The sequence below is a fragment of the Glarea lozoyensis genome (assembly GCF_000409485.1).
Source record: "Glarea lozoyensis ATCC 20868 chromosome Unknown GLAREA8, whole genome shotgun sequence".
Lineage (NCBI taxonomy): Eukaryota > Fungi > Ascomycota > Leotiomycetes > Helotiales > Helotiaceae > Glarea > Glarea lozoyensis.
In genome coordinates, this window is record NW_007361003.1 from 119,261 (window position 1) to 131,684 (window position 12,424).

Here is a 12,424-nt window from a genome sequence, read left to right on the forward strand (position 1 = left end):
ACCCCGAGGAGAGAACCTTTCTTTGCAAACTATTTATTTTATACTTTATGAATGTTTAAGAGTTTTGTTGTTCTTTATCGCGGTTTTCGGCTTAGAAAACTTCTGGAAAAGTTTCATACATCTAACATCTAGTTGGGTCATATCCTAAATGGCATGAGCTTTCCGACTTGCATTGCTGAACACAAAGAAAAATATCAAGGTTTCGAATTCTCCAATTCACTAATTTCTCATTCTGTAGCTGACAAGAAGGCTCCCAAGCTGGCCCTTCTCATACAACCTTGTCAATTTTCAAGTGAATATCCACTTCCACCCTGTACCCGAGCTGACTCAAATTTCTTCACTTTCACATTTCAGAGCACTTGTCAGAAATCATATTGCAATACCACCATTTTTTAGTCTTCGCACGAATAAAGCTCAATTATAAATAAAACTCAATGATGCCCATATGACTTCTAAGGTCATTGTTGATTGTGAGTTGGATATTTGGACGCCATCAAAGCCTTCAATGAGGCCACAACGCGTCTTTGATGCACCATATCAAACACTTCCTATTAATTCATTGATATCAATTGAAAACTCTATTTTCATATTATCATCAAGCGTTCCACTCTTAGAACGAGCTAGGGTTCAAGTTGTGTCGTTCTCTATAGCTAATTCGGATTGTCACGACGCGTCTCGCTAAAGGACAATAGGACAATAGCAACCCCTGAATCAATTGTCGTCAACACCACACGATAGCAGAAGAGTCTGTATTCTTCTCAAAGTCTGGTTTTGCATTATATATATATACTACTTCTCTGCCCTGACTTCCATTTCTCTGTCTTTCTTCGTTGGAAATCTCTTCGTTTGCTCACAAATTTCTGCAAATTCACAATTTCAACATTCTTGTTCTGTCTTATCCATTGTATATCGCGACTTTCTGAAAATGCCTCGCTACGTCGCCCGAGAGCCTGACTTGGCTCCAAGTCTTTCGGGAGCCCTGAGTCTGCAGAGACCAGGTGACTTCAGAACTGTGAGCCAAGTCAGGCTCTCGAACAGCAGTGCCAGCCCAGCAATCGCATCTTCGTCGAGAAGTGTTGCTGCCAATACATCAAGCCAATCCGCACAACCGAGAGTCGCTGCCGCAAGGCAAAATACCCACCAAGCCGCTCAAAGCGCACCGCAGAACTCTCCTCCTTCGGCTACACGGCCACCCAGGCTGATTATACGGCTAATTCATAATCCACAACCAGTACAATCAGTGGAAGCGGACGAGGAAGAGGACGAAGAAGAAAGGGGGGCGGACGTTCCTCGCCAATCAATAGAGAATGAGGCGGAGGATGAGAGTGATAATGAGAATGAAGAGGAAGACGGAGACGCAATGGAGGAGGATGGTGAAGAAGGGGGGCCGGATGCGACTCGCTTATCGGTGGAAAATCCAGGGGGGGACGGGGACGACAGTGAGAACGAAGCAGATGACAGAATGGAGGAAGACGAGGAAGCTGAGGATGGCAAAGAAGAAGAAGAAGACGGAGAAGAGGAAGAAGTGGAAGAGGAAAATGAGGCTGGTCGTCAAAGAACACCACCAATCCCACAAACTCGTGTATCCCGCTCTCCCGCTCCCTCTCCATCGCCAGAACCACGATCACGGCATTCACCAAAAACCTCACCATCTCCTTCCGCAAGACGATCACCGTCTCCAGTACCACAACCAGGCCGTTCTCCGGCACCGTCACCATCCCCTTCTCCACCTCCATCATCCTCACCAGAACCACAATACGGATCTCCATCCCCATCCCCATCCCCATTTCCCTCGCCCACGCCCTCAATAACCAGATCTGCACGCCCATCACAATCCCGCTCTCCGTCTCGCTCTCCATCTCGCTATGTACCACGCTCTTGGTCACGCTCCCCAACTAGATCCCCTCCACCCCTCCGTCTCCCATCCCGACAACCCTCACCGGTCTTCCCTCGTCGAGCCAGGTCTCCAGCAACGCGACTCAACCCCCGTCCACAATTCAAACCCGCCACGGAGACATCGCCACGGGTATTTATCAGGCCCTGGAAAGCGTGTTGGCAGCGGCTAGCGGCTTGGATAGAGGAGCTGGAAGAGAGGGGCAAGAATGGCATGTATTGGATGTACATTTGGGAACTTGTTGCTAATGAGGGGGTGGATTTGCTTATGGAGGTTGACAATGATTGGGAGCAGGCGTGAGATGGTGGATGGATGTTGGGTGATTTTGTTCTTGTTTGTTTTTATTTTGTGACAGGAGCTGGTCTTCCTCTGACAAATGGAAAGTTTGAGAATAGTTGAAATTTAAATTACATTGTATAGAGTAAGATTTTTTGAACAAGCACTGGCTTGTTAAGAATACATCAATATGTTTCCAACAGAATATGGTCTTCCTCAGTGTTGTGCAGCATAATGTGGATGTATCTACAATAAATTTTTGAATTTATCTGATTTCATCTGAGAGCATTGGTTGGTGGTAGTCAACTGTGATTTTTTGTCACTGCCACAAATTTCAATTGCTACATGTGGCCCTCACCTTCAGACGCTCAGATTTCCGATACACTCTCGGTCCACCACTTTCGATCTCGTCAACAGTTGAACCACGCACTCACCAAACACCCCAAACAACCCAACATGGCAGACGACACCTTTCTCGAGCGCGTTTGGTCCTTGACCGAAAAGTGCGATCGCATGGCCTGCTGTGCGGCTTTCTGTACCCGATCTAATTTCGATAAGCAAATTGAGGATATCTGCACGATTATCGATGTCTATCATCCAGGATTGTGTCCACAGCTGCGCGGATCTCTGAGAGACTACGAAATATGGAAGAGATGTGAGGAAAACTCCCAAGAGACTCTTCTGAGGAGGTGCTGATTTATTTAGATTGTGTTGGGGTTCCCTTTCCGGTGTCGCATCCTTATCTGAAGAAGGAAGAAAAAGAGTCCTGCAACTTGACGATCAGCGCTGAGAGTAAGAAAGAAAATTTCAGCTCTCCTGTCGATGAATTTCCACATCTGAAGGCGACTTCGTCGGTCCCAACTGGCTCGTCAGCCCTCAAGTACCGAAACCCCACCGTCGAGGACGTTACCGACGACGCAAATCCAAACACCACTTCATCGATCTTACTGCAGCTGCAACCCCTGATATACTAAGAGGCGACTGTCGAAGGGGCCGTCGATAACCCAGCTACAAAGACGACATCAAGAGTTCCCACATCGCGACAACCTCTCAAATATCAAAAGGTCACCATTGAAGATGCCGAAGAGGATCCAGTTTCAAACATAACAGGAAAGGGATCATCAAATACACCCATCTCAAAAGTTTCAATGAAAGGCGTGCCGGACGAGAAATCTTCGAAAGAAGAGAGTGCAGAGAGTTCCCAACGATATGGCCCAATCGGAGGCATTAACTTTGCGCAAGTGACTGATGCAGCTGAAAATCGTTTTCGCACAAGGGTTGATGTGTCTGGGTGAGAATCTGACTCTTCTACCACATCAAGCTCGAGTGGAAGCTCTGAAGAATATCCTCATTTCCGGCAGTCTCGCAACTATAACCCATGCGCTCGCAATCGTTCTAGAGAAGCCATCATTTTAGCTAAACCTTCCCCGGTACGAAAAGTACATCGGTACAGCAATCAAGCGGCAAGTGACTCGACGAATGATTCTTTTTGGAGGTGGGAGGAGGAACGTCAACTAAAGCAAAAGTACTGAGGAATATGGGAAGAGCTCAGGAAGAAAGACTTAGTACAATATCTCGGGCAATGGGACAAAGAGTTCATAAATAAAATTCAAGAGGAAATTCAAGAGGAACTCGGAAAGGAGGCATAGATGAGATGTCGAGAAAATTTGCAGAAAATCGAGGAATGGCGGACTCAGACGATGGAGATTTATTAGCTGTTGACCGGGCAGAGGCGCAAGATTCAAAGGATGACGAGGAATCTGAAGACTTGTCGGAATACAAAGACATGATAGATTGGGAAGGGTTGAGTTTTCCATTGTAGGGGGTGTGGAACAAGATGAAAGTCAGATATTGAGCTGGTGACCACCTAAGGTGTTGTTGTAATGAAATTTGAGACGAGAGAGATAGAGGCAACTGATGGTCTTAAAGTTTAGAAAACTGCAGGTGCTTCCCACGTAGGCTGTAGAGAAGTACACGCCATATTGTCTGGAGCATTTGATAAACTTATTGGAAATAACAATTGACGTGCTAACACCGTGACCTTGCAATCTGTCACTCATTATCACAAAAGACCAATAACGCAGAACGATTATCAGTTAATATTTGTTGCTTGTTCCTTCCAGAATCTAAACATAATTATTTTGGAGTTGAGGGAGAGCGGAGATAAGTCCCTTAATTCACCACAATTCAAACACAACCTCACCTTCATCAGCCACCTATATTTCCGAACTTCAATATATTGTTTCCTCCCGCTGCCCGCAGCATCCTCTTCTTTCTTCCACCCCATCTTCCTCGTCATCCGACAACGAGAGCAGTGCTCTTGCAACATCACCATCTAGATTTCCATTATATCTGATCCTCCAACCATCCACTCCTCATATTATCATCCCCACCTCCTCAAATCACCACCTAGAACATCAAACCATGCACATCACCGGCATCTCCACCTACCAAGCCCCCCCTCAATCCCCAACCACATCATCTCCCCCCACCGAACCCTTCATCGAATACACCTACTCCCTCCTCCAATCCGGCGCCTCCCCCAAACGCCACGGCAGCAGCTGGTCCCGCCAATCCTACGACTCCTTCGTCGAATACTGCAAGCTCAAAACTGGTGCCGCATACGACATTCGCAGGATCGAATTCGCATATTTCTACCTGTGGTTTTATTTCTGTGCGTCCCCTCCCTCACCTTCACCATCGCCTTCTAATATCACATAGTTGAAGATGTAGAGATGCCGCAATGGCGACCGGGGAATGAGACTATGCATTTGAAGACGAGGGTGTGGGAGAAAATTGACACGGCACCGAATTCACCTGCGGCCTCGGCGTGTGGTTCGGAGCGGAAGTTTGATATTCTGGATGCGCAGAGATTGTGTTTTGAAGATGAGACGGCGAGGAGGGAGAAAGTGCAGGTTTCCAGGGAGGAGATTGAGCGTATGTATGAGTGTGGGAGGCCGCCGCCTATTCAATCGCCGAGGGTTTGCAAAGATATGGAGAAGGAGAAGCGATTTGAAGACCGTAGGGATTCGGGATATGCAGAGGGGTTTGCTTGTGCTGAGATTATGGGTTTTCGGGAAGATCAAGATGTTTTTGTGGCGGACATGGAGAGCAAGATTTTTGGGGAGGATACAACTGTCGCTATCTCCAATCCTCTTCCTCTGGGCCATGGACTCGACACTATTCTCGAAACCATCAACAAACAATTCCAAGCGGCTTCTGCTACAACTGCTTCAATGGCATTCGAAGAGAACCCTGCACTTCCTCCATCTATCGACGAGCAAGAAGCGGTCGCTTCCAAGACATTCGAGCAAGAAACCTCACTTATCGTCTACGGTCAAAATCAAGAAGTGGACAACCTCGAAAATAGCAATGATGGCGCTGACGAGGATGAAACCGACTATGAAGACTCCACCACAGACGACAATTCACAAGACGAAGAAGAACTCTACGCCACCTCTCTCTCCGACCTCAACACCTCTTTCAACTCCGAAAAGAATGAATAACTGCACATGATCTTCCGTCGCAAAGTAGCGTTGATTCAACTCAGACCTATACACCTAGCAAAGAAGAGCAGATTTCACAGGCAAAGTGGGAGATAACATTACACGACGATGTTTACATATTGTTCCATACCACACACAAAACCACCTCACAACACATACACAAACAGAAAATCTATCACACAGACTCTCACGTCTGGTTTTACGGGTAGGATAGTCAGGGGAGTTCTAGGATCAAACGAATTTCTTTTTTCATGTTTTTGGGTTGGGCGGCTAGGGAGGCTGGGGGGTGTGGGAGATATGGGGGAGAGGGTAAGAGAAAGGGCAGAGGGTGAAAGGGAGAGGACAGAGGGTAAGGTGAGATGGCAGAAGGTAAGGTGAGAAGGCAGAAGGTGAAAATTAGAGCACAGAACTTTGTAGCATGGGCTTTATCATTTGTTGTATATATTTTAATCAAATGGGATTCTTTCTTCAGTGTTGCTGTGTCAGGTGGTGCGGATTGGGATTTTGCTTCTGTTTGACTATCAAATTCCGGTCGTAGGATAGTGGCCTACCATATCTTCAACGGGTGATGGGGAATTATGGGTTCTATTCTGGAGAGGGAGCTTGAGAAAGGGCTAACATATCCAAGGAAGGCAGGAGGCGCGTATATTACCCTTTCCTGACACGGGGAGGTAGTGACAGTCAATACTGATATAGGGCTCTTTTGCGTCTTGTAATTAGAAGGAGTATAATTTAACTCTCTTGACGAGGAAGGGGTGGAGGAGAATTCTGGTGGCAGTCGCCGTAGTAATTTCAGCTGCAGTATTGTGTATTAGATAACTTTCGTAGGTTCCTGTCTAGCTCGTTGTTTCGAGTGTTACTTCCATCTTGATGTACTCACTCACGACCATCACATGATCAAAATCGCAACCTAAGAAGTACTCTCGCCACCAACCCAAATCAGCGAGTTGCATAATCAGATTTAATGATAAGCGGTCAGATATCTGAATGACAGCTCACATTTCCTAAGACAGTAAGATGTGCACATCACGGAGATTCCTCCGAACTTTCCTTGCAAATAGAAAAACGCTGTCAGCTGAAGCGTATAGCGACTCTGCTGACATCGTAAAGAGACCAAATATATTGTTTTCTGTTTTCAGGCAATCGATAAAAGTAAGTATTTCTCATCTTTTGGGACTGGCCCCTTTTTTGCGCGTTTTCCTCTTTCCAAAACCGACAAGAGGAAAGGAGAAATGAAAAAAATGTTACCTAAGTGGTGGGCCCTTCGCAAAACCCATCGACTTACATTATCTCGGAGCACACGGATGGTAATTCCATTGTTAGGAACGGCTAGATAACAAGATGGAAAAGATGAAAATGCGGAGAGCAGGTTGGTGGCGTAGGGCTTGGTAGGACAAGAATGCGGGGTAAATGGTGTGGCTGGCAGTACGACGACTGCATATCTTAGATTGGCATATCTGGACCTGAAGATCATATTTGGGATGATGAAATCGAGAAGTAATTCGGCTACAGCGTGTGATGATGTTGAAGATCTCGTGTAAGCCTATTAGGCAACCTTACCTCATACAATCTTACTCTTTATAGTAGTCGTTGAAGCTGGCCGTCGAAGCTCACTCATCCTTGGGGAAAGCGAATCTGGATCCCAGTTTTCACCAATAACCTGCATGACAGCGGGCTGCGTAATAATAGAGGGTTTTCGAGAGTCTTGGGGACTGGCGGTTTGCGGAGTAATCGCTCCCAACGCGTAGCAATAGCGAATTGCGTGCCTTTGCGAGAACCATGCTCCGTATCACGGATTCCTCATGCTTTGATAGCGACCAGGACAGCGATGAGAGCATAGTTGAGGGCGAGTGGGCGTGTTTCCAGAAGTGGGCAGACCAGCTAGCACCCCGCATTACTGGAAGTAATGTTGCATCAGGAACCACTCCATCATGTACCCCCTGAACCTGAACGCAGTCCATCATTCAGAAAAGTCCAGGCGTGAGCTTATCGACCGAGTATTCGCTCCTTCCAATCAGGTAAAATTCTAGAACAATTCCATCAATCCATTATCGAAATGAATTTCGCAAGAGTGGAAAACCAAGGAATCCCATCGGAGTTCGGAATGGCTTCACCACCTTCCAGACGGAGAACTCCGTCTGTATTCTTCTCCACCATCTCGCATTCTAGGTTCCCGGTTGCATCTTTTTACGGGATTTGAATCCTCAAAGCCGTGGCCCGTCGGGCAAGTCCTTCCATGTTCTTTGGCTGTTCTTTCGTCTCGTCATCAAGCTGAGCTTTTATGTGACGAGCTTGGCATTTTCCAAAGGATTGGACTGGCATTTTCCATTTGCAGATGAAAGATGATAATTATGTGCTAATGAGACGGAGAAGGAGTAGGTATTTGTATGTAAAGCCGGAGATGTTTAGAGAGGGCGGCTGGTTCGTTGGCGTGGTTTACGTAAACCGAGGTATTGGATGACGCTTGAAATTTGGTGCCGTTGGAATTAGCGGGGTGAATTTTTCAAAATTTGTTGTATCATTGAGAGAAATTGTGGAGGTTTTAGGGCAGTGTTGTAATTCGAGTTTTTCGTAACTGGTACGAACGGAGCATGGGAAAATTTTGTCGGTGGTGACTACGACAACGATGCAGCTTGCAGAGCTAAAATAGTTGCCGGGCCGGTCGATTCCCGATACCGAGACCGATGCCGATGCTGCCGCTGCTTAAACCGTAACATGAGCTGAGCGAAAGACGCTTCGAGCTTCATGATTTTCTTCTTCATAGGCTATGCGCATCGATATTGAACTAAACATATATTCTTCTTCTATTTCTCACATTGTTCTTTTCAACTCATGTCTCAACGTGTGAAGAAGTTATCCGGTGTGTGGATAGATTAGCAAAGTTGGAAGTTCCCAAGACCTTCCCCTTCCTCCCAGAAGCAATTTTCCTTTACACAATAGTTTCCTCCGCTTGCGAATAGCAGACTCTCACTGCTCCACGATGGCTTCGTTTTGGTCACGGACAGGAGGCGTATCTTCCACACTCCACACTTTACGTGCCGAGAGACCCATTACGACTGGCTTCGCTTTAGCTCGGGCTTCAACTTATCACAATCACGTTGGCCTACCGTGGATTCCTGGTTGCTTGTTCATATGTGGTATCTCGCTGACGGGTTACTGAAGGTAAATATACTCCATCAGCTCCCAAAAAAAAAGATCGATAGGATCGGGCACATCGACTTGTATCACCTGCAGCAAGTGAGCAAGTTCCAGGAGTGTCGGCATGTACGGGTGACACCAGGGACGGTAAAAGCCCATAATCTATAGTATACTCGGCCAGCTCAACTCTTATGGGCTCATTATATGCCTCTGATGCATTCGACCAATGCTGCCCAGGCGTACAAAGCCATGCAAATCTACATCAACCAATCCCACCAAGCGACAACTACCTCTTTAGGATATCTTTACCCTCGGATCTACTTGGCTCATCTGACTGAATGCCTGTTATCAAGTCGACTACTGCGCCTATGCGCCTATAACAATTGATAACCCCCCCGGGTTTCTAACAGGGTCTTAGAAAGCTTGTCCAATAATGACTATCAAGGTGCGCAAAATCGGGCGCTATTTAACGGAAAACAGCACCTCACAACTGTCTAGCGTATTGTAATTGCATATCAATTTACCATTACGAAGAATATTACCACGTGGCTCTCGACGTCGACTCATAAATCAAACCCCGGATAGCACATCCAGTCCTGTCTGCTGCCCGTAAACCACTTCTCGCCTTTCCATTCCAATATCGCGTCACTTCACCCTCAACAATTATTTTACATATACTTCCTTCTTAAATAGCAAGACTCCAACCTCTGGTGCTGCACAACATATACGCCTTCCTTCATTACAACAAATACTTCGTATATCCAAGTCCGTTGGTGGGCGCACTGCACATAGCCGAAGTCAAGTTCTTTCCGACCGGTCGACTCTGTTACATAACAGTCTCCTCACGTCATTCCACACCGCAATTGACTCGTACAAGCACAAGCCCGCCGGCAGTCGCAATCGGAAAAATCAAAGGAAAAGAATTTGCGCGACTCTTTTTACATCGTCAGCTTCTCGAATCTTGAATCTTCAAAAATTGCGACAACCAGATCAGGCGCTCGACCGCTCATATATCGACATATCAACCCGTGTGCTGCATACATCCAAACGAGGAAAGGTTCCTGGCTTCGACCGTTCACCGGCTTGCCGACCCTCACCGCAAGAACCTGCTGCACCCCTCATTCTTCCGGCCCATCAATCAAAACTTCCGATTCGTGCGTCGCGTCACTTTACTGGAGTGTATACTTGCACAAGAAAGTACGAAGTCAAATTATAGAATTCGATCTGATTCCAACACCATCGTCGTTGCGATAGCGAGTTCTGGTCACGCTGGTATCAACTACCATTCGACCGGACAATTGTTATTCACTACGGAAAACCGCCCTCGGTAGCCTAAAAGAGTCTTCGAAACCATCAGAATATTGGACCCTGATCTACAACGCCAATCGCGCTCCAACTGCGAAGGCTCCAGCTTGAGGAAGCATCTCCGCAAATTGGTCATTCCTACGCTAAGATCTCTCTCCACACCCGCTATAGATCATCTTGCTTGCTCCCGCGCCTCCTAGAATCTTGCTTGTCTAAAGGAAGTGTGTAACAGAGAACGACATAGAGTTTGCTTTGGTGTTTGGACTCTACTGAGGAAGGAAGGTTCTAGACAAAGGAGCGACGACAAGCATTGGGACACTCCCGTCATCAGCAGATCGATGCTCTCCGCAACATCTCACGTCCCTCTTGCAATAAGACCTCATCCTCAAATTGCACGGGCGGGTTCGACACAAGAGCAAGTTCCTAGGAAGCTGAAGCACCGCCCCTGTACTTCATATCCCGAAAACGAAGAAAGCTTTCTCGATACTATTCGCTTTCACCCCGTTCGACAAGAAGCTTCTTCCTATTACGAGTCACGCCCGGCAAAACGACCCATGCCATCACCATCGAAAACGATTGTTGTAGTCAATTCCTCTGGTCGACAAGCCGCTTCTTTTATTCGCGTTGCTTCAGCGGTTGGCTTTCGCGTTCGCGCTCAGTTAAGGAATCTTGATGGCATCGTCGCGTCTGAGATCTCGTCTTTGCCAAATGTCACGGTGGTAGTGGGAGATTTATATAAACGGAAGACAACATCAGCGTCCCCTCCACTTGGCGGGTACGGCGATACCGGGGTTAACCATGCACTTATCGACGACTTGTTCAAGGGAGCGCAGCTTGCGTTTATTAATACGACCTTCTGGGGCGATGAGGTAGCTATAGGTAAAGCACTTGCTGATGCTGCGGTTAAAGCAAACATTCAACATTATGTCTTCTCCTCTATGCCCAATCATGCAAATCACACTCCATCCTCGACAAGAAAGCCATGGCCATCCCTGCCGTTATGGAGCGCAAAGGCTACGGTCTCCTCATATATACAATCGTTACCAGCTCTAGCGTCAAAGACCACACACCTCCTCACCGGAATTTATAACAACAACTTTACCTCATTACCATATCCACTATTTTGTATGGAGCTTCAATCCGATGGGAGTTTCCTTTGGGAGGCGCCTTTTCACCCAGATGTCAAGTTACCATGGCTCGATGCTGAACACGATGTGGGACCAGCGGTATTACAGATATTCAAGGATGGCGTTTCCAAATGGGGAGGACAGTCAATTCCACTGGCGTACGAAATGCTTTCCCCCGTCGAAGCATGTAAATCATTTGCTAGAGGGGTCGGAAGAAAGGTCAAATACCGGAGAAGAAGCAAAATCAACGTCAAGGTCAGTATTCCAAATGGGTACCGGGAGCAACTAGTTGCCCTTGAAGAACTCTACGCTCTAGGCAAAGAAGACCCCAGCAAGCAACCTCCATATTTCGGGGACCAAGAACTTGATGATCGATGTCCCGAACAGGCCCTTGCACTTTGGGAAGGCCCGCGTGGATTGGAAGAGTACGCGAGGGAGGTTTTCCCCGTCGAAGAAGCGGCTAATGGGTTAACTTGGATGAATGAAGGGACTGATGGGGAGGACACGGATGGAGGGGTCATTGCAGGTGGGATTCAGGAGGAAGACGAGGATAGCGAGGATGATGATGGGCTAATTATGGGTGGGGGTACCGGTAGTGCAGGAGAAGCTACACCAGCGAGACGAGAGGAGACATGGTTGGCATGATTTAGTGACCTCTAAGAGATTTGCATTGATTCCTGGTTCAGGGTGAACACGGTGAAAAAAAAAAAGAGAACAGACGTCGGACATTCGATACGCCAAACACGAATACGGAAACAAAAAAGCATAGCATGGAAAATGGGTTTGATTTCACATATACACACAGCGTCCTAGCGACATCGCTCTTCGCATCTGGCGACCGACTTGGGAAACTTGAGGGCTGTCTGGGCGTTTTGCGGTTTATCATGATGAATTTTTTGATGGAATGGTTGCATTGCGAGGGGGTTTGGGCAAGGAAATGGATGGGCTGGTAATGATCGGATGGGGGAAAGAATTGATGGCATGGCATGGGTGATGATTAGATGATGGTAATATGGTGATGAGATAGAAAAATTAAGAACATTACGAGTAGTTGAAAGCTTTTTGGATGGTTCAACCTGGGTTGATAGTCGTTGATTTCGTGTGGTGCAGTGCCTAGCTCACCTCCTGTTGGGCTCCCTCATTGAATTCTCTTCAATATTGCAAAGAAGATTCGACAC

The 12,424-nt window shown here is 47.0% G+C and overlaps 5 protein-coding genes across 5 annotated transcripts; all 5 read left to right on the forward strand.

The window, feature by feature from the left end:
* Positions 1 to 925: 925 nt before the first annotated feature.
* GLAREA_11415 (uncharacterized protein) lies at positions 926 to 2,194 on the forward strand (the record flags this gene model as incomplete). Its single annotated transcript, XM_008089558.1, has 1 exon — positions 926 to 2,194. One exon carries the CDS (start codon positions 926 to 928, stop codon positions 2,192 to 2,194), a length of 1,269 nt encoding a protein of 422 aa, XP_008087749.1.
* A 432-nt stretch (positions 2,195 to 2,626) lies between these two features.
* GLAREA_11416 (uncharacterized protein) lies at positions 2,627 to 3,465 on the forward strand (the record flags this gene model as incomplete). The annotated part of the gene is made up of 3 exons (XM_008089559.1): positions 2,627 to 2,825; positions 2,876 to 2,962; positions 3,161 to 3,465. 3 exons carry the CDS (start codon positions 2,627 to 2,629, stop codon positions 3,463 to 3,465), a joined length of 591 nt encoding a protein of 196 aa, XP_008087750.1.
* Positions 3,466 to 3,824: 359 nt separating this feature from the next.
* On the forward strand, positions 3,825 to 3,992 carry GLAREA_11417 (uncharacterized protein; the record flags this gene model as incomplete). Its single annotated transcript, XM_008089560.1, has 1 exon — positions 3,825 to 3,992. The coding sequence occupies one exon, from the start codon at positions 3,825 to 3,827 to the stop codon at positions 3,990 to 3,992; it is 168 nt and encodes a 55-aa protein (XP_008087751.1).
* A 602-nt stretch (positions 3,993 to 4,594) lies between these two features.
* GLAREA_11418 (uncharacterized protein) lies at positions 4,595 to 5,676 on the forward strand (the record flags this gene model as incomplete). The annotated part of the gene is made up of 2 exons (XM_008089561.1): positions 4,595 to 4,844; positions 4,892 to 5,676. 2 exons carry the CDS (start codon positions 4,595 to 4,597, stop codon positions 5,674 to 5,676), a joined length of 1,035 nt encoding a protein of 344 aa, XP_008087752.1.
* A 4,781-nt stretch (positions 5,677 to 10,457) lies between these two features.
* Positions 10,458 to 11,891, forward strand: GLAREA_11419 (NAD(P)-binding Rossmann-fold containing protein; the record flags this gene model as incomplete). Its single annotated transcript, XM_008089562.1, has 1 exon — positions 10,458 to 11,891. One exon carries the CDS (start codon positions 10,458 to 10,460, stop codon positions 11,889 to 11,891), a length of 1,434 nt encoding a protein of 477 aa, XP_008087753.1.
* Positions 11,892 to 12,424: the final 533 nt, after the last annotated feature.